General features: G+C 44.4%; 1 protein-coding gene across 2 annotated transcripts in view; it reads right to left on the bottom strand.

The window, feature by feature from the left end:
• The window catches only part of LOC119953753 (protein strawberry notch homolog 2-like), a 217,847-nt gene that overhangs the window by 168,688 nt on the left and 27,685 nt on the right, over positions 1-21,474 (bottom strand). For both annotated transcript variants that reach the window (XM_038778337.1, XM_038778338.1), the window contains exon 2: positions 10,355-10,582. In XM_038778337.1, coding sequence (XP_038634265.1) covers positions 10,355-10,471 — 117 coding nt within the window. In that variant the 5' untranslated portion in view covers positions 10,472-10,582. The remainder of the gene's footprint in view (positions 1-10,354; positions 10,583-21,474) is intronic.

The following is a 21,474-nucleotide window of genomic DNA, read 5'->3' as shown; positions in this document are numbered from 1 at the left end:
GGGGGAAATAAACACCAAATAAGTGCTCCTCCGGACAAAATGTTTAGAACATGACCTGGTGATCACCAACATGCTATTCCACCAGGGGGACAAGCAGAAGACCTCATGGTAACAACCCCGCTCCAAGAACTGATACCTAATAGGCTACATCATGATCCGAGCAAGGGACCGCAAAGACGTCCACATCAACCGGGCCATGACCGAAGCTGACTGCTGGCCTGACCACCGACTAATCGGCTCTGCCATCTCCATCATCCTGGCCCCAAATCAGCACAGGCAGAAAACTCTGCTGCAGGAGACTCAATGTCACATATTAAATCCAGCATTGATTCCAATGCGCCAGTGCAATCTTCGGACACCTGAAGAACAGAGTGTTCAAAGACAGAGACCTCAAACCCAGCATCAAGCTCAAGGTCTACAGAGCAGCCTTGGTCCCTACCTTCCTGCATGCATCAGAAACATGGACAATGTGCAGCACACACTTCAAATCACCGGAGAGATATCACCAGGAGAGATATCACCAATGTTGCCTCTGCAAAATTGTGCAAACTGTCTGGCCATATAGGCATCCCAACATGAATGTCTTCTCCAGACCAATATCCCCAGTATCGAGGCACTGGTCTGGTCATGTTCGATCAGCTACAATGGGCAGACCACATTGCCCGCATGCCCGATGGCCACATAGGGCAGCACAGTAGCACAGTGGTTAGCACTGTTGCTTCACAGCGCCAGGGACCCGTGTTTGATTACCACCTTGGGTCACTGTCTTTGCGGAGTCTGTACATTCTCCCAGTGTCTGCTGAGTTTCCTCCGGGTGCTCCGGTTTCCTCCCACAAGTCCTGAAAGACGTGCTTGTTAAGTGCATTGGGCATTCTGAATTCTCCCTCAGTGTACCCGAACAGGCGCCGGAGTGTAGCGACTAGGGAATTTTCACAGCAACTTCATTGCAGTGACAATAAAGCCTACTTGTGACAATAAAAATTATTATGTATGCTAGATTCCACGCAGGTACAAGGGCTGATTTAGCACAGTGGGCTAAACAGTTGGCTTGTAATGCAGAACAAAGCCAGCAGCGCGGGTTCAATTCCCATACCAGCCTCCCTGAACAGGTGCCGGAATGTGGCAACTAGGGACTTTTCACAGTAACTTCATTGAAGCCTTGTGACAATATGTGATTATTATTATTGCAGTATTAATGTAAGCCTACTTGTGACAATAATGAAGATTATTATTATGCACGACACAAGACTCCCGAAACAAGTGGTCTACTCCAAGCTCCGCATGATCACTAGCAGGGCGGAGGAAAGGCTACAAGAACACTCTGAAAGCTTCCCTAAATAAATGCAACACCTCATCGACACGTGGGAATTGCTTGCCGTCGAACGTACAAACTGTAGAAGGATCCGGGAAGACGCCAATTCACCTTGAGCGCCACAGGGTGGAGCACGCGGAGGACAGACGCAGACTAGCGGAAAGAGCGCAGAATCCAGAATGTCCCACCCATCAAACACCAACTGCCAAACCTGTGACCGAGTCTGTGAATCCAGCATTGGACTATTCAACCATCGCAGAACCCACCTCCCCGGAGTGGAAGGAAATCATCCTCAATCCTGAGAGACTGCCCAAAGTGGCGGCAATCCACTGCTCCACTACTGGCAGCCATGTCTCTCTCTGCCATGGCCCCAAGTTGGGAAATTACTTTCCAAGTCACTCCTCCTTGCAACACTTTTAGTTTTTGGTCATGTGCCTCAATATCCATGTGATTCAGTCAAATTGTTTAATGTGAAGAACCTTGGGATATTTTCTACATTAAAGAAGTTAAATGCAAATTGTTGTTCAATAGCAGTCACAAAAAGCTATTTGACAGTTGTGAAGATTATCACTCAAATACTTCTGCTCTGCCTAATTAGCTGGGAACTCAACTCAGACTGAGAAGTGGTCAAGGGCCTTGGTCCATACAGCAGAAGCAGCTTTTACAGTTAAGTCTACCACAACTAATGAAACCTAGTTTGATTATTAAAATGCCTAATAATGTGTGGGGAGCAAATAAAACAGGCTTTGAGAATCAGAGAACAACATTATTTTATTCTCCTTGTCCTTCCCCCAAAATATAACAGCAGAGTCATATGTTAATATTTTGTGTTATGCACATTATTAAAGAAGTAAACAAGAGATATTACAGGTTTCCAAAGTAGGTAATACCAAAAATCTATAAAGAACTTTCTTGTCTGTATATGTTTCAATTTCTATCTTTCATGGTGACCTACCATTTGCTGATGGTCACAAGTACGATCCAGTGATATACCGAAACAAGTGTTGTAAATTAGGGAACTATGGCAGTCAATTCACCAAAAACAAAGTTCCACAAACAGCAGTGAGATGGATGATCAGATAATCTGTTGTCATGCCCATTGGTTGAGTACTAATTGCAGACCAGGACACCAGGACTCCTTGCTCTTCCTTTGACTTTGTTTGAGGAGGTAAAAAGGTCTTAATTTAACAATCCATGCAAAAGACAGTATTTCTTGAGTGCGCAGTACAACGGGTACCACCGTGGTTAGCACTGAAGTCTTGCAGCGCCAGGGCCCCGGGTTCAATTCCGGGCGGCACGGCAGCACAATGATTAGCACTGCTGTCTCATAGCACCAGGGACCAGGTTCCATTCTGGCCTTGGGTGACTGTTTGCTTGTTCTCCCAGTGTCTGCGTGGGTTTCCTCCGGGTGCTCCAGTTTACTCCTATAGTCCAAAGATGTGCAGGTTAGGTGGATTGGCCGTGCTCAAGACACAGGGTTACACAGAGAGGACGGGGGAGTGGGCCGAGGTAAAATGCTCTTTCGGAAGGTCGGTGTGGACCCGATGGGCTGAGTGGCCTCCTTCTGCACTGTAGGGATTTATGTATTCACATCATGGAGACAGCAGTTTACAGTCTTGGAGCCTGCCTAGAACGCGCTGATTCAAAACTTAAAATGTTGCTACTGTGCCACGTTAGACATCATGTTAGAACTCCAGCCAAAGTCAGCACCCATATTTCCTACTTTGGAGTGTGGTATAAGCTGAAATTATTTGACAATTCAACATTGAAACTACATCCCCATTTTATATTTTGTTCCTCAACATCTGGTTTTATTTCTGTTCATTTATTTGGCAACATTCTCTATTGTGAGATAAGGGTTACAGTGGGTGACGGCTTGGTTCCTGCCCAAATTACAGTTGCTATCTTAGTCTTTATTTGATGTAAAAGATACAGTGAAAGGAAGTGAAGCAGGTGAGTAGTGGGAAGGTTTTTAGTCTGTGCCTAGACTGAGAACAAATCAGGGGTGAAATTCTCCGACCCCCGGGAATTGGCGGGGGCGGGAATCACACCCTGCCGATCGGGGTGCCCTCTGCGCCGATCCCCCCATGGCGATTCTGCGGCCCACGATGGGCCGAAGTCCCGCCGCTGAGAGGCCTCTCCCGCCGCCGTGGTTTCAACCACCTCTGGTGGCGGCGGGATTGGCGGCGCGAGGTCGTGTGTGTGTGTGGGGTGGGGGGCGATCGGACCCCGGGGGATGCCCCCCGGGGCATTATACCAAATATCAGACAATATATTAGTTAACTGCCAAAGTATAGGTACATGCGCCTTTAAATGTTCACAACTTAACAGGACTTTATTCTTGAACTCAATGCTCATTGCAGTCAGATAGAACACGTTTTCTATCTTTCTATTCTTTGTTCCTTCACACGTAATCATTAAAGAAACAGACATTTAGGTGAAAGAGTTTCGCTGTACAGTTAAAAAAATGTTTTGCAGATTGAGAAAAGTGTTTCTCCATTTCTGGTGTACATCAGGAATGGGCAACACCAAGTCATTCACTGGCTTTTCATTTGTGAGAATATTGTTCTGCAGTTGAAGAAAATGTGATATGTGGAGTATAATATTTACACAGTCAAGAAGTTCAGAAACATTTATTTGTGCAAAGGATAATAAATGTGTGGAGTTCCCACAAAATTCTGTAAATGCCACCTACATTAATAATTTTAAGTCAGATAGATTTTTGTTAAACTAGGGTATAAAAGTATATGGAGTTAGGGCAGGTGAGCACAGTTAAGATCTAAATCAGCTATGACCGGAGTGATGGGAACAGGTTAAAGGGGTTGAATGGTCCACTGCTGTTCTTGAACTCCAAACAGACACAGACACTGCTTTTAACATATTAACACTAAAGGCTGATGGAAAAAGTAACCAACCAGAAAAATTTTGAGTACATATAATGCGGGCATAACCACAGTGCTACAACACTGGCCAATAGCAATGTATTGAGAAGCAATATTCAGCTACCATGGAATGTCTGTAGCTAGATCCATTTAACGTGCAAATAATTATAACTACCAAGGTCCACATTTTTACTTTGCTTGTTATTGAGTATGAACAGTTGCGAAACATCTGTCAATTTTTTTTTAGTGACGGCGAACAATGTACTCTTCCTTGTTCTCCTAAAACCATTCACTTTATCAAGACTTGCAACGGTTAATCCAGATAAACTCATCAAGCTTCAGAATTCAACCTGCTCTTTGACCAGTTTTTAAAATGAACAATGATACTTTGAACAATGATACTGTCGAATCCTGGACCCGGGAAGGAGGCCACAATATTAATACTAACTTGAAGGATATCAAGTCAGGTATCAAGTTTGTTACTGATGCCTGATGTGGGTCAGACATCAATATTACATATTTTCCAGTGTAGTGGCATGTCACAGATTTTCTACAGGTCTGTACTTGATTAATTTTCACAAACTATTGCAAAACATGCTCAGGAAAGTTATGTTCACATTGCAACGTTCCTATGTTGTCCTTAAAACGCATTTTAATTCTAAAACTGTAAACGAAAGTGTAGGAATTTTCAATGCATCACAATAAGCAAAATGCTTTAAAACAAAATCATACTCGCATTTTAAATCTCAAGCTTTATATTTTCAGAGTACAAATAGTGTCTCATTTCTGAAACAAAACCAAGTTGAAACAAAACTCGGTATCTGGGGCACGGTGGTGGAAATCTAGCGACAGAGTTCAGAATTCCATCCATTCACCTCAACTCATAGAATTTACAGTGCAGAAGGAGGCCATTCGGCCCATCAAGTCTGCACCAGCTCTTGTAACGAGCACCCTACCCAAGGTCAACACCTCCACCCTATCACCATAACCCAGTAACTCCACCCAACACTAAGGGCAATTTTGGACACCAAGGGCAATTTATCATGGCCAATCCACCTAACCTGCGCGTCTTTGGACTGTGGGAGGAAACCGGAGCACCCGGAGGAAACCCACGCACACACGGGGAGGATGTGCAGACTCCGCACAGACAGTGACCCAAGCCGGAGTCGAACCTGGGACCCTGGAGCTGTGAAGCAATTGTGCTATCCACAATGCTACCGTGCTGACAGGACAAACATACCATTTGCCCACTAGCTGGCTGTCCTCGTGGGGCATGAAAGGATGCAGTTGTCAATAACTCAGCACTAGTGAACAGTAAACTGACAGCTTTGCTCAGAGGCCATTGTACAGCATAGGGTAAAAGTGAGAAGTCAAACTGGAGATACCAAAATGGCACGAAAAGTGCAACAAGTGGGAGGTGTTTTTTTTAAATATCAAGACTATAACACGATGTTGGTAGCTTTACTTTGCAAATGGGGAATGCCCTAGGTGTGCATGAAAACACTGGGAATTAAAGTGGAAACTGTTCATAAGAACAGAAAATTTAGATGAGAAATGACCATTAAGTCTACTGAAGCTCATCTCTTTTATACTTCCAACTCTCCAAATAAGAAAGCCCTTTTTGTTTGCTTCCCTACCCTGCCTGTCAAACCGCTCCATTCTTTTACAATTCTTTCAGTAAAAAAGCTCTTCCTCCTAATTCATAGAATCCTAGAATCCCCACAGTGCAGAAGGAGGCCATTCGGCCCATCGAGCCTGCACTGAACCTCTGGAAGTGTGCCCGTGACCCTACCTACACTTCGGAAACCAAGGGGCAATTTATAATGGCCAATCCACCTAACCTGCTCATCTTTGGATTGTGGGAGGAAACCGGAGCACCCGGAGAAAACCCACACAGACACAGGGAGAAAGTGAAAACTTCACAGTCACCAAGGTTGGAATTGAACCTGGGTTCCTGATGCTGTGCTGACCACTGTGCCACCATGTTTAAACTTTTAATTTCCCTTAATTTCCACTTCTGCCCTCTGGTCTTGCATACCCTGGCACACTGTAAAATAATAAATATATTTAACGGAAACATTCCTCAGTATTGCATTTATACAGACATTAGTCTTGTTCTGTATTCTTGTGTATGCATATCTTTCAATTATCAGAATTGAGATCCTTCATCTTGAATATAAGTATTCACCAAAATTTATAAGCACCACAAGTAAGTACAGGAAATCATTTGAGCTTGGCTAAAATCAAAACATTGTGACATAGACATACTGCTACTGTTTAAGCCTAAAACACTAAATGGGGAACATTTACCTGCAGAAGAAACCTGGAGTGAAATATACAGCTACAGACCTTACTAAGATGTTTCCATAGAAACCCTATAGTGCAGGCGGCCATTCAGCCCATCAAACTTCCGAAAGAACCCCCCCCCCAAGCCCTATCCCCTTAACCCCTTGAATTGATGTTTAGAGAACCTGGTGGAGTGGTGCAGTGACAACAATCTCTCCCTCAATGCCAGCAAAACTAAAAAGAGCTGGTCATTGACTTCAGGAAGCAAAGTACTGTACACACCCCTGTCAGCATCAACGGGGCCGAGGTGGAGATGGTTAGCAGTTTCAAATTCCTAGGGGTACACATCACCAAAAATCTGTCCTGGTCCACCCACGTTGAAGCTACCACCAAGAAAGCACAGCAGCGCCTATACTTCCTCAGGAAACTAAGGAAATTCGGAATGTCCACATTAACCCTTACCAACTTTTACAGATACACCATAGAAAGTATCCTATCTGGCTGCATCACAGCCTGGTATGGCAACTGCTCAGCCCAGGACCGCAAGAAACTTCAGAGAGTCGTGAACACAGCCCAGTCCATCACACGAACTTGCCTCCCATCCATTGACTCCATCTATACCTCCCGCTGCCTTGGGAAAGCAGGCAGCATAATCAAAGAACCCTCACACCCAGCTTACTCACTCTTCCAACTTCTTCCATCAGACAGGAGATACAGACGTCTGAGAACACGCACGAACAGACTCAAATACAGCTTCTTCTCCACTGTCACCAGACTCCTAAACAACACTCTTACGGACTGACCTCATTAACACTACACCCCTGTACGCTTCATCCAATGCCGGTGTTTATGTAGTTATATTGTGTACCTTGTGTTGCCCTATTATGTATTTTCTTTTATTTCCTTTTCTTTTCATGTACTTAATCATCTGTTGAACCGCTCACAGAAAAATACTTTTCACTGTACTCGGTACACGTGACAAATCCAATCCAATCTTAGGAACTTGAATATATTTGGGCCAAGTATAGTTACCATAACATACCAAGGGATCCACAAGTACAACATTGGCCTATTTTTAAGTATACTATAAGGGACACAAGATTAAAATAGGATTAAAATTCTGTGATGGCCATAAAGAGAAAATTAAAGCTATTAAAAACAACAACTTTCAACCTCTTCTCAAATCTTTTATTCACACAAACAAAACCATTCAAATATTAAAAAGCATTTATTCAATTGGATTAATTTATAAAGTATGAGGTAAACGAACTTCCTGTTAAAATTCAATGGCTAAAAGCAATCCTTATACAATAGTATATTCTGGAAGGAAAAATGAGGGAATATCAATTAAAACAGTTTTTAAAATTAAGTTTGGGGATTCACATACTATCTTTGATAGAAGCTTGTCAAGTTGAGAAGACTGTTTGACTATAAAATACAAGCAGGATCCTTGTCTTTAAACAGAGGAGTACGGAGGCAAAGAAGCCAAACCTTCATCAGTCATTTTTAGGCCTCAGTTGGTGTTATATCCAATTCTGGGAGCTACAGTCTTGGAAGGATTGCAGATGGTGCCAATCAGATTGACTCGAATGGTACCAAGGACGAGGAACTCAGGTTATGTGGAGAGACTGGGAAAGCTAGGATTATCTTTGATAAATAAAAAGGCACTTAAAAATTATCACCGCTTTGATAGTGGCATCAGTTTCTCCATATCTACTCTTAATAGCAGGATCAATAACTAGTGGACTGATTTAAGATAATTGGCAAAAGAGCCAGGAGGAGCATTTATTTGATGTAGTCCATTGTTACAATGTGGAATACACTGGGAATACACCACCTGAGAAAAGACAGTGGTGAAAGTAGATTCATTAGTAACTTTCAAAAAGGAATTGAATTTTTCTTGAAAAGAATAACTTTGCAGAGCAATGGGGAAAAAGCTGCCCGCGGCATGGGAGGAATTGCATTTATTTCTCCTGTGCTGTAAAATTCTATGGCCGCAAAATTCAGCTCCTTGACAAATTCCTGCAAAGCCCCCAGCAATATTTTACGGTTATAGGCGCCATATAGGGTCCATGTCTACAAGCAGTCCGACTCCATTGCACTGCTGTTAGTAGAGCAGAACCCTGGAATTTCAGGCCTGCAAAATATAGACCCCAGGTTCAGTAAACAAAATGCTGTTTCCTTCTGCCTAACTCAACATGGTATTATGCATTTACTTCCTTCACAGATCTTTATCACTTTGCCAATCTTTTTAAGGCAAGGAACCCAAGCAATTCTGACACCAGGAAATCAAAGGGAAATTCCAACTTCATTCAATACATGCTTTATTTGCAAAGAATTAAAGAACATGATCCCAAACTTGAAACTCAGATCATTTGTACAATCCCATGGAGTTAGCCTGCATTAACATGTATGACTTGCTTGCAATTACCTTCTTACCCATTATTGAACGGCACAATGCTGGTTTATACAGCTCATTTCACATGATAGCATGTTATCATCCAGTATGGTTAGGTATAGCAGCACAATGGTTATGTTACTGGATTAATAATCCCAAAATAAGACTTCAAATCCCATGAGTTCAGGGATTTTGGTTCAACTAATTACTTTATATTCCTGATATATTTATTGAAGGTACTGGATTGTTTTTAGACTGAATCTGGTTCTCTCATGTTAGGGAAGCAAACCTGTCGTCCATACCCAAGCCGGCCGATTTGTGACTCCAGACCCAGTAATGCGATTGATTACCCTCTGAAATCTCCTCGTAATCCACTCAGTTGCATCAAAACCTCCCCAAAAAACAACAATCTGCACTGACTGCAGCAGTTCAAAATGGTAGCTCACCAATAGCATCTCAAAAAAATTGAGGATGGTTAAGGATTGGCCATGATAAATTGCCCTTAGTGTCCAAAAAGGTTGGGTGGGATTACTGGGTTATGGGGCTACAGGGATATGGACAGGGATAGAGGTGTGGCCTTAAGTCGGGTGCACTTTCCAAGGGCCGGTGCAGACTCGATGGGCCAAATGGCCTCCTTCTGCGCTAGAAATTCTATGTAAACAATTATTGGCCTTGCTTGCAACCCCTATATCTTGCGAACAAAGGGGGCTGCCAGTGAAGTGAGGGATGGCAGTGATGAGAATCAATGTCTGTTATCCTCCACTTCTCTGTAACCAGTATCAAAGCAGAACACCCAATATGCCTGCTTCATTTTTATTTGCCCTAATAAACATCTAAATAAAATAAACACCCCAGTATGACTTTTGCAATTCCATTATCCATCATTCCCTTAAATATAATTATAAGAATATAGGATGATTTTATATAGTGGACATTCGTCAATTAGAAATTACATTGAGACTCGCTGCCCAACTTGGGTCATAGAGTTTTTACAGCGTTGATAGAGCCCAACAGCCCATCGTGTCCCCCCTGGCCATCAAGAACCTATTTACTCTAATACCATTTTCCAGCATTTGGCCTGTAGCTTTGTATGCTATGGCATTACAAATGCTCATCTAAATACTTGTTCAATGCTGTGAGGGTTCCTGCTTCTACCACCCTTTCAGACAGCGAGTTCCAGATTCCCACCACCCACTGTGTGAAAACAGTTATCCTCATATCTCCTATAAACCTCCCGCTCATTACCTTAAATCTATGCCTCCTAGTTACTGACCCCCTCCGCTAAGGAGTAAAGTTCATTACTATCCACCCTATCTATGCCCTTCATCATTTTAAACACTTCAACCAGGTTCCCCCTCAGCCTTCGCGGCTTCAAGAAAAACCTCAGCCTAACCAGTCTTCCTTGATAGCTGAAAGTCCACACCCTCCCACTACTACCTACAGCATCTGTCCAAATGTTTACCAATGAACACTTACCTCAGTTCCTGGAGAGAAAAACGGGACTTGGATATTTGGCCGAGCATACATTGCAGTGTCAATGTGATTGTTCTGCTGGTAATTCTGCCCGTCCATGACACAATGTATTTTAAGCATTAGGCACTGTCCAACTGCATTCTGCACAAGGCCAAAGTGCGTGTAGTACCAGAGGCAAAGAATAAAAGGGTACACTCGATCTTATCTGCAATAGTCTTGGCACACCATGACCTAAAGAGTGGGGGAGGGGAGAATAAAGAACAACCAGTTTGATATTGCTAATAATTTATGTTGGCAAACAAAGTTATTGTTTCATCACAGAATTGGCAATTGGTTTCACTCATCGCAACACATCAACAAAAAACTCCATTTTGGTTATTTCTGTAATTATCTTTATTTTAATGTTGAAATTATTCTATTACTACGATCCTGAAATTTTTTTTCACTGACAGATTTAGTTCAGAGCAATACCAATTCCAAAAATGTTGAATATAGAATTGTTCCATACTTTGTGTTTATTTGCATTAAGGATCAATTTCGGTATGTAACGCTAAATGCATCACAATGTGGCACAAATTATTTTAATTTTGAAAAGCCCTGCATCAACAGGAGCGGACAAGTTTGTCCCCTCATGCTGCGTGGAATTTCAAAAGAAATTCAATGTTTCTTTTTAATCAAATTATTTAAAACCAGCCTTCTTTTTTTTCAAAGAATATACGATTTTCCTAATTTACCATAATAAGACGACGGGCGGGTACAATTTTTTAACCCATTTTCAAGCCTTATTTCAATTGTCATAACTTTTCTTGCATCAATTTTTTCTTATTCAATTTTGCCTCATCATCTTTCACAGTTGTCAGTGGCCTGATTGATTAAATGTTTTAAATGAATCAAAAAAAGTGCCATTTTTCCTTTTAACAACTGACAGTATAATTCCCAAAATTAAGTATTAAAAGGAAAATATTTCACAATAATACAATTTAATTTATCTATCAAATTTGTCCATTGATAAATGCATTAAAGTTTTTACCCAAGCCCTCAGCCCATTTCAAAAAACAAACCTTTGACCAGGTTTTAAGATATACACCGCAAAAAGGAAAGCAATAGTTATGGTCTGATGAATGTAGAAATTTCAGGTATATTGTATTGTACATATTTGGTGCACTAAGAGTTCAAAGCCTGGGTTAGTGTGTGTATGACTGCTGCAGCAGTATTTTCAAAAATCCTGTTTGTAAGGCAGCCAGGTTTTGTGGCTGCAAGAGGTGCAATTAAAGCATTGTGAAAGTTTGGGTGAATGAGCTTGTGATTGGGTTCCCTGGGAATAGATAATTAGAGACAGTGTGTTCAGCTGAGTGAGATGAGGTAGTTAATGTGAGGGGCCAGGGGATGAAGCAGTCAGATGTTGAGGTTTCAGTTTAGTTTTAGATTGGGATGTGAACAGAAGACAAGCTCTCAATACAGTTCAGTTAAAGTTCTGTCTGTGGACAGACTAGCAGTTTCTTGCCAAACAGCTCTTGACTGGGACAGACCAGAAGCAGCTGATCTTAGAATCATAGAATTTACAGTGCCGAAGGAGGCCATTCGGCCCATCGAGTCTGCACCGGGCCTTGGAAAGAGAACCCTACTTAATCCCACGCCTCCACCCTATCCCTGTAACCCAATTTAACCTTTTTGGACACTAAGGGCAATTTAGCATGGCCAATCCACCTAATCTGCACATCTTTGGACTGTGGGAGGAAACCGGAGTACCCGGAAGAAACCCACGGGGATAACATGCAGACACCGCACAGGCAGTGACCCAAGCCGGGAATCGAACCCAGGACCCTGGCGCAGTGAAGCAACTGTGCTAGCCACTGTGCTACCGTGCTGCCCCAATCTCAAGATAGTCAGTTAAAGATTTGCCTGTGAACAGGATAGGCAGTTTAAACAATACGTTTGCAGCTGGGTTCCTGAAGGATATTGCTTTCTCAAAGTGGTTTATCCAAGACATCACTTTACACCAAGTATTCCTGAGTCTCCTAACCATATTTAAAAGTGGATTGTGACCTGAGATGGTTTTCTTTTTTGTTTGAGTGATGATAAAGATAGCAGTTAGGATTGTTTCCTTGTATCATTATGCCTTGTTTGACTCTTAATTAAAAGCTATTTGTATATTCATGGTTAATTAGTACTGTGCTAGTAATCAAGGTTATTTTGATATACTGGGCGAAATTCTCCGACCCTAATCGCCTGGAGCCGCCGAAAATCCGGCCCCCGCCATGGCAGAGATTCTCCGCCACCCGGGAAGTGGCGGCGGCAGGAATCTCGCCACTCCGATCGGCGAGGCCCCTGCGTTGATTCTCTGGCCCGCGATGGGCCGAAGTCCCGCCGCTGGGAGGCCTCTCCCGCCGCCGAGGTTTGAACCACCTCTGGTAACGGCGGGATCAGCGGCGCGAGCAGGTCCCCAGGGGGGCGGGGGGCGATCGGACCCCGGGGGGTGCCCCCACGGTGGCCAGGCCCGCGATCGGGGCCCCCCGCTCAGACTCCGGGCCAGTGCCCTGGCTGCACTATTTTCTTCCGCGGCCGCCACACATGGCGGAAGCGGAAGAGAAACCCACATCGTGCATGCGCCGACCGGCGAAAGCCTTTCGGCCAGCCCCGCTGCCGGGGGCGCCGGTTTTTTGCGCCGGTCTTCTGGTGCCAACCGCTCCGGCGCGGGGCTAGCCCCCAAAGGTGCGGAGAATTCCCCACCTTTGGGGAGGCCCGACCCCGGAGTGGTTGGCGCCACTCCGCTACGCCAGGACCCCCGTCACGCCGGGTAGGGGAGAATCCCGCCCACTATATCCCAATTTATTTCGTGAAATCATCCCCGGAGCGAAGTATCCTTTCCTTGCAGTCTTACAAATTAAATTAAATATTGGGGTTTCTGTCTGGTATCATAGCAACTGTTAGGTCTGGTCTGGGAGCGCAATAATGGGGAAGAGAATTGAGACTAATTGGTCAGCTCTTTCAAAAGAGTCAGTACAAGCACAGTGGGCCAAATGGCCTCCTGCTGCGCTGTATTGCAGCAGTTGAGACTTTTAGCACATTTGTGGTTAGAGCAATCTCCCAGCGTGCAATTTGCGCATCAACCGGAGTTGACAAGTCTGTCCCTTCATGCTGTGTGGAATTTCAAAGAAATTGGACATTGAATTCTCAAAATGTTTATTTCAGGCAAGTGATTCACTTTAAGTGAATTAACTGCTGCGCTCTTCAGTTCTAAATGACACACAAAAGAACATCTGCAAACAGTAGCATGTGTAAGCAGCAAATGCTCTGATGTGGGCTTGTTTGTTGAAAACACTGAATATTTTTTAAGTCAATCATCTCTTTCAGCCTCATATTTGGGTAAAACCTCTATTTTCAATCATTTTTGAGGCTCAGGAAATGTGTTAACCTTGTGACCGCATAAACAAAAAATGTTAATTGTTTAAGAAAATGCTACATTTACTAACAACTGTATAGCTGTCAAATTCACCAAAGATGTACGGAATTCTGGTATGCCAGGAAATGAAGCATCCCCAACAAAACTATTTTCCTATCTGTTCATTGCAAGATGCAGATAAATCAATGCTTTAAAGACAGGAACTGGTTCGTGATGCAAGGGTGCCCAAGGGCACAGAAAAGACAGTGGACAAATCTGCAGAGATGATCTAATGGAGCTTTTGTGGAACAGTGGTTCAGCAGTTTAAAACCCACTCTTGCACAAGTCTATTTTGCCCAGCGCCTCAAGGTTCCAGATCACCAGTGCTATCAGAATCTGGTCCCCCTCAATATTCCAGAGTCTCCTCAGATCCTGCCAAGAAACCTACCCTCCCCCCCATTCCATCTGAGGCTCTTGCCCCCCCCCCCCCCCCCAATTACTCACAAGCCCACGTAATGCACTTGCAGAGCTCCGCAAGTTCAGAATTGCCAAATACTCCGTACAGTATCATGAAACACCTTCTCAATGCCCACCCGATCACAAAGTCCTGTTTCCACTTGGCGACAGAGCTGGCCCATAAAATAATCCTGCTTTTCTTGGAATCAAAGGACCAATCTCACAGAAACATGACTCTCTGAGAATCTATTCCAGTACTATCAGACCCTGGGTCTCCACCAAATGATCCCAGACCAGTTTCCAATGCTGATAAGTCCAGTAATCCTACTTGATAAATTTAAAGATATGACTTTAGTAGTAAATGGGAACTAAACAAAGATTCTATGTATAATGGAGAAGAAAATATTTAAAACAGGGAGAAACTAATGCAGTAAAATCACAATCTGATTTTTACCTGGCCCCCAAAGGCAACAAATACGACAAAAGGGTCGCTGATTAGACAATAGGCCAAAGCGTTCTACACTTATGTGAGAAGTAAGAGGATGATCAGAGTGAGAGTCAGGGATAGTGGAGGGAACTTGAGCCTAGAGTCTGAGGAGGTAGGGGAGGCCCTAAATGAATATTTTGCTTCAGTATTCACTAGAGAGAGGGGCCTTGTTGCTCGTGAGAACAGCGTGAAGCAGGCTAATAAGGTTCGAACAGGTTGATATTAAGGAGGAGGATGAGCTGGAAATTTTGAAAAGCATCAGGATAGCTAAGTCCCCGAGGCCAGACGGGAAATACCCAAGGTTACTACGGGAAGCGAGGGTGGAGATCGCTGCGCTGTTGCCAATGATCTCTGCATCGTCACTCTCCACTGGAGTAGTACAGGATTATTGGAGGGAGGCAAATATTGTTCCCCTGTTCAGGAAAGGGAATAGGGAAATCCCTGGGAATTACAGACCCATCAGTCTTCCGTCTGTGGTGAGCAAAATACTGGAAAGGATTGAGAGATAGGATTTATGATTATTTAGAAAAACATAGTTTGATTAAAGACAGTCAGCACGTGAGGGGCAGGTCATGCCTCACAAGCCTCATTGAATTCTTTGAGGATGTGACGAGACACATTGATGAAGGTCGGGCAGTGGATGAAATGAAATGAAAATCGCTTATTGTCACAAGTAGGCTTCAAATGAAGTTACCTTGAAAAGCCCTTAGTCGCCACATTCCGGCACCTGTTCGGGGAGGCTGGTACGGGAATTGAACCGCCCTGCTGGCCTGCTTCAAAACCAGCTATTTAGCCCACTGCTAAACCAGCTCCTTTTTGGTATGTATGGATTTCAGTAAGGCATTTGATAAGGTTCCCCATGGTAGGCTCATTCAGAAAGTCAGGGGGATGGGATACTGGGAAATTTGGCTGTCTGGATACAAAATTGGCTGGCCGAAAGAAGACAGCGAGTGGTAGTGGATGGAAAGTATTCCACCTGGAGGTCGATGACCAATGGTGTCTCGCAGAGATCTGTTCTGGGACCTCTGCTCTTTGTGGTTTTTATAAATGACTTGGGTGAGGAAGTGGAAGGGTGGGTTAGTAAGTTTGCCAATGCCCAGAAGGTGGGTGGAGTTGTAGATAGTGTCGAGGGCTGTTGCAGGTTACAGCAAGACATTGACAGGATGCAGAGCTGGGCTGAGAAGTGGCAGATGGAGTTTAGCCTTGATAAATGTAATGTGATTCATTTTGGAAGGTCGAATTTGAATGCTGAATACAGGGTTAAAGGCAGGATTCTTGGAACTGTGGAGGAACAGAGGGATCTTGGGGTCCACGTCCATAGATCCCTCACAGTTGCCACCCAGGTTGATGGGGTTGTTAAGAAGGCGTATGGTGTGTTGGCTTTCATTAACAAGAGGATTGAGTTTAAGAGCCGCGAGGCTTTGCTGCAGCTTTATAAAACCCTGGTTAGGCCACACTTGAAATATTGTGTCAAGTTCTGGTTGCCTCATTATAGGAAGGATGTGGATGCTTTGGAGAAGGTGAGATTTACCAGGATGCTGCCTGGACTGGAGGGCATGTCTTATGAGGAAAGGTTGAGGGAGCCAAGGCTTTTCTCGCTGGAGCGAAGAAGGCAGAGAGGTGACTTGATAGAGGTGTACAAGGTGATGAGATGCATGGATAGAGTGGATAGCCAGAGACTTTTCCCCAGGGCACAAATGGCTGCCATGAGGGAACATAAATTTAAGGTGATTGGAGGAAGGTATAGGGGAGGTGTCAGAGGTAGGTTCTTTACACAGAGAGTGGTGGGTGCGTGGAATGCACTGCCAGCAGAGGTGGTGGAATCAGAGCCATTAGGGACACTTAAGCGATTCTTGAACAGGCACATGGGCAGCAGTAAATTGAAGGGGTGTATGTTAGGTTGATCTTAGATTAGGATAAATGGTTGGCACAACATCAGGGGCCGAAGGGCCTGTACTGTTCTATGTTCTAATATCAGAAACAGAATACACTAGCAGGAAGTGGCAGACAGAGAGAGCATATTGCTTAAAGAAAGTACCTGTTTCTTTGACCCAAAATGACCACTCAGACCAAACAATTGTCAAAAACATTTTTAAGTGATTGGCAATTATATTATTTTTCTCATCACTGAAATTATGTTGACCTCTTCACAGTTCAAATTGAGAATGATTACCTACAACGACTTTTAAACTAAAGTTGAGTTTAATCTATGGATATTCAGTGCTTGCATTTCTTTGATATTATATCATGTTGCTAAAACATTGGAGTTCTTTACACAAATTGGATCTTTGAAATAATGAAGCAATCTCGGCTAGAATGGCAGTGATGCTATTGCAACTTGCCTCAGGAGCAAAGAGCGGAGAAATCAGCTCAAGATTTCCACTCCTTATCACTGCCCAGTTCTCGAAGATGGTATGAAAGTGTTGCTGTTGGAAGAGGACAGTGTTTACCACCTGGTTATGTCTCATGTTCAAATAATGTGCCAAGGGCAGCACGGTGGCGCAGTGGTAGCACTGCTGTCTCACGGCACCGAGGTCCCAGGTTCGATCCCGGCTCTGGGTCACTGTCTGTGTGGAGTTTGTACGTTCTCCCCGTGTTTGTGTAGGTTTAGCCCCCACAACCCAAAAATGTGCAGGGTAGATGGATTGGCCACGCTAAATTGTCCCTTAATTGGGAAAAAATAATTAGGTACTCTAAATTTATAAAATAAAAAAAATAATGTACCAAATCTCTCAAATAGCCTCTTGGATGGAGATGCCAGAAGACTATCGCTACACATGAAAACCATACTCCAGACATCCAAACAGGAAGGTCAAAAAGAGGAGAAAAAATCATTTTGAACTCACTTCAGCAAACTTTGTTTTTATTATACTTTGTGAATTTTTAGAATTTCTGAAAGAGTCCAATATCTTTTTTTTTTTAATTTTTTTTAAAATTTAGATTAGCCAATTATTTTTCCAATTAAGGGGCAATTTAGCGTGGCCAATCCACCTACTCTGCACATTTTTGGGTTGTGGGGGCGAAACCCACGCAGACACGGGGAGAACGTGCAAACTCCGCACGGACAGTGACCCAGAGCCGGGATCGAACCTGGGACCTCAGCACCATGAGGCAGTTGTGCTAACCACTAGGCCACCGTGCTGCCCCTGAAGAGTCCAATATCAACAAAATGTACATTATTGACCGACACTTTATTTTCATGAAGCATTCATTTGGCACTCAGAATAAAATGACCACCCAGCATTGACCTAGGCACTCGAAACGACAATGGCAAACCCTGCCCTGTTGACCCTGCTCAGTCCCCCTTACTAACACCTGCGGATTTGTGCCACAATTGGGAGACGACTCGTGCAACAGCCTGACAGTCATACTCATGGAATCATAACTTACAGATAATGCCCCAGACACCACCATCCCTGGGTATGTCCTGGCCCATCGGCAGGACAGACCCAGCAGAGGCGGAGGCAGTGGAATACAGTCGGGAGGAAGTTGCCCTGGCAGTCCTCCCAGGGCAACCCCCGGGAACACAGTGGTTAGCGCTGATGCCTCACAGCGCCAGGGACCTGTGTTCAAATCCGGGCTTAGGTCACTGTCTGTGTGGAGTCTGCACATTCTCCCCATGTCAGCGTGGGTTTCCTCCGGGTACTCCGGTTTCCTTCCACAGTCCAAAGATGCGCAGATTAGGTGGATTTGCAATGATCAATTGCCCCTTAGTGTCCAAACAATATACGTAGGGTAGTATAAGGAGCTATTGGGATAGGGCGGGCGAGTGAGCTTGGGTGGAGTACTCTGAAAGAGGGTCGGTGCAGACTAGATGGGCTGAATGGCCTCCTTCTGCACTGTAGAGATTCTATGATCCAACATCAACTCCTGATCCCATGATGTCTCGTGGTTTCAGTTGAAATGTGGACAAGGAAACCTGCTGATTATCACGTAACGTTCCCCCCTCAGCTAATGAAACAGTGCTCCTCCACGTTGAACACCACTTGGAGGAAACACGGAGGGTGGCAAGGGCTCAGAATATGCTCTGGGTGGGGGACTTCAAGTCCATCACCAAGAGTGGCTTAGTAGCGCCACTACTGACCAAGCTGACAGAGTCCTTGGGACATAGCAGGTCTGCAACAGGTGGTGAGGGAACCAACAAGAAATGAAAACATACTAAACCTCATCAACTTTGCCGCAGATGCATCTATCCATGACAATTGTTAGGAGTAACCACTGCAGTCCTGGTGGAGACAAAGTTCCATCTTCACATTGAGGACACCCTCCACCATGCTAAGTGGGATAGATGCAGACTTGGCAACTCAAGACTGAGCACCCATGAGGCACTGTGGGCCATCATCCGCAGCAGAATTATACTCAGCCACAACTAACCCCATGGTCTGGCGTAGCCCCCACTCGACCCTCATCACCAAGCTAGGGGATCAACCCTAGTTCAATGAAGAGTACAGGAGGGCATGCAAGGAACAACACCAGACATACCTGAAAATGAGGTGTCAACCTGGTGAAGCTACAACACAGGACTACTTGCATGCCAAACAGCGTAAGCAGGAAATGATAGAGAGAGCTAAACGGTCCGACAACCAACAGATCAGATCTAAGCTCTGCAGTCCTGCCAAACCAGTTGTGAACTGTGGTAGACAATTAAACAACTCACTGGAGGAGGAGGCTCCACAAATATTCCCATGTTCAATGATGGAGGAGCCCAGCACATCAGTGCAAAAGGCTGAAAATCCACAATAATCTTCAGCCAGAAATGCCGAGTGGGCCTCCTCCAGAGGTCCCCAGGATGAGATTCCAGTTGCAAAATCTTTGGCGGGTAGGATCAAGGAAAACCCCATGTGAGAAATATGAGAATGACAAGAGCGAGGGTAGGTCCGATCAAGGACAGTAGCGGGAGATTGTGTATCGAGTCTGAAGAGATAGGAGAGGTCTTGAACAAGTATTTTTCTTCAGTATTTACAAATGAGAGGGGCCATATTGTTGGAGAGGACAGTGTGAAACAGACTGGAAAGCTCGAGGAGATACTTGTTAGGAAGGAAGATGTGTTGGGCGTTTTGAAAAACTTGAGGATAGACAAGTCTCCCGGGTCTGACGGGATATATCCAAGGATTCTATGGGAAGCAAGAAATTAAATTGCAGAGCCGTTGGCAATGATCTTTTCGTCCTCGCTGTCAACAGGGGTGATACCAGAGGATTGGAGAGTGGCGAATGTCGTGCCCCTGTTCAAAAAAGGGAATAGGGATAACCCTGGGAATTACAGGCCAGTTAGTCTTACTTCGGTGGTAGGCAAAGTAATGGAAAGAGTACTGAGGGATAGGATTTCTGAGCATCTGGAAAGACACTGCTTGATTAGGGATAGTCAGCACGGATTTGTGAGGGGTAGGTCTTGCCTTACAAGTCTTATTGATTTCTTTGAGGAGGTGACCAAGCATGTGGATGAAGGTAAAGCAGTGGATGTAGTGTACATGGATTTTAGTAAGGCATTTGATAAGGTTCCCCATTGTAGGCTTGTGCAGAAAGTAAGGAGGCATGGGATAGTGGGAAATGTGGCCAGTTGGATAACAAACTGACTAACCAATAGAAGACAGAGAGTGGTGGTGGATGGCAAATATTCAGCCTGGAGCCCAGTTATCAGTGGCGTACCGCAGGGATCAGTTCTGGGTCCTCTGCTGTTTGTGATTTTCATTAACGACTTGGATGAGGGAGTTGAAGGGTTGGTCAGTAAATTTGCAGATGATACGAAGATTGGTGGAGTTGTGGATAGTGAGGAGGGCTGTTGTCGGATGCAAAGAGACATAGATAGGATGCAGAGCTGGGCTGAGAAGTGGCAGATGGAGTTTAACACTGACAAGTGTGAGGTTGTCCATTCTGGAAGGACAAATATGAATACGGAATACAGGGTTAACGGTAGGGTTCTTGGCAATGTGGAGGAGCAGAGAGATCTTGGGGTCTATGTTCATAGATCTTTGAAAGTTGCCACTCAAGTGGATAGAGCTGTGAAGAAGGCCTATGGTGTGTAGTGTTCATTAGCAGAGGGATTGAATTTAAGAGCCGTGAGGTGATGATGCAGCTGTACAAAACCTTGGTCAGGCCACATTTGGAGTAGTGTGTGCAGTTCTGGTCACCTCATTTTAGGAAGGATGTGGAAGCTTTGGAAAAGGTGCAAAGGATATTTACCAGGATGTTGCCTGGAATGGAGAGTAGGTCTTACAAGGAAAGGTTGAGGGTGCTAGGCCTTTTCTCATTAGAACGGAGAAGGATGAGGGGGCGACTTGATAGAGGTTTTTAAGATGATCAGGGGAATAGATAGAGTAGACAGTCAGAGACTTTTTCCCCGGGTGGAACACACCATTACAAGGGGACATAAATTTAAGGTAAATGGTGGAAGATATAGGGGGGATGTCAGAGGTAGGTTCTTTACCCAGAGAATAGTGGGGGCATGGAATGCACTGCCTGTGGTAGTAGTTGAGTCGGAAACGTTAGGGACCTTCAAGCGGCTATTGGATAGGTACATGGATTAGGGTAGAATAATGGAGTGTAGATTAATTTCTTCTTCAGGGCAGCACGGTAGCATTGTGGATAGCACAATTGCTTCACAGCTCCAGGGTCCCAGGTTCGATTGGGTCACTGTCTGTGCGGAGTCTGCACATCCTCCCCGTGACTGCGTGGGTTTCCTCCGGGTACTCTGGTTTCCTCCCACAGTCTAAAGATGTGCAGGTTGGGTGGATTGGCCATGATAAATTGCCATTAGTGTCCAAAATTCTATGATTAACCTAGGACAAATGTTCGGCACAA

The sequence above is a fragment of the Scyliorhinus canicula genome, chromosome 18, assembly GCF_902713615.1.
Source record: "Scyliorhinus canicula chromosome 18, sScyCan1.1, whole genome shotgun sequence".
NCBI classification, from domain to species: Eukaryota; Metazoa; Chordata; class Chondrichthyes; order Carcharhiniformes; family Scyliorhinidae; genus Scyliorhinus; species Scyliorhinus canicula.
Note: the sequence above shows the minus strand (reverse complement) of the source record. Positions and strands in the feature narration are given on the sequence as shown.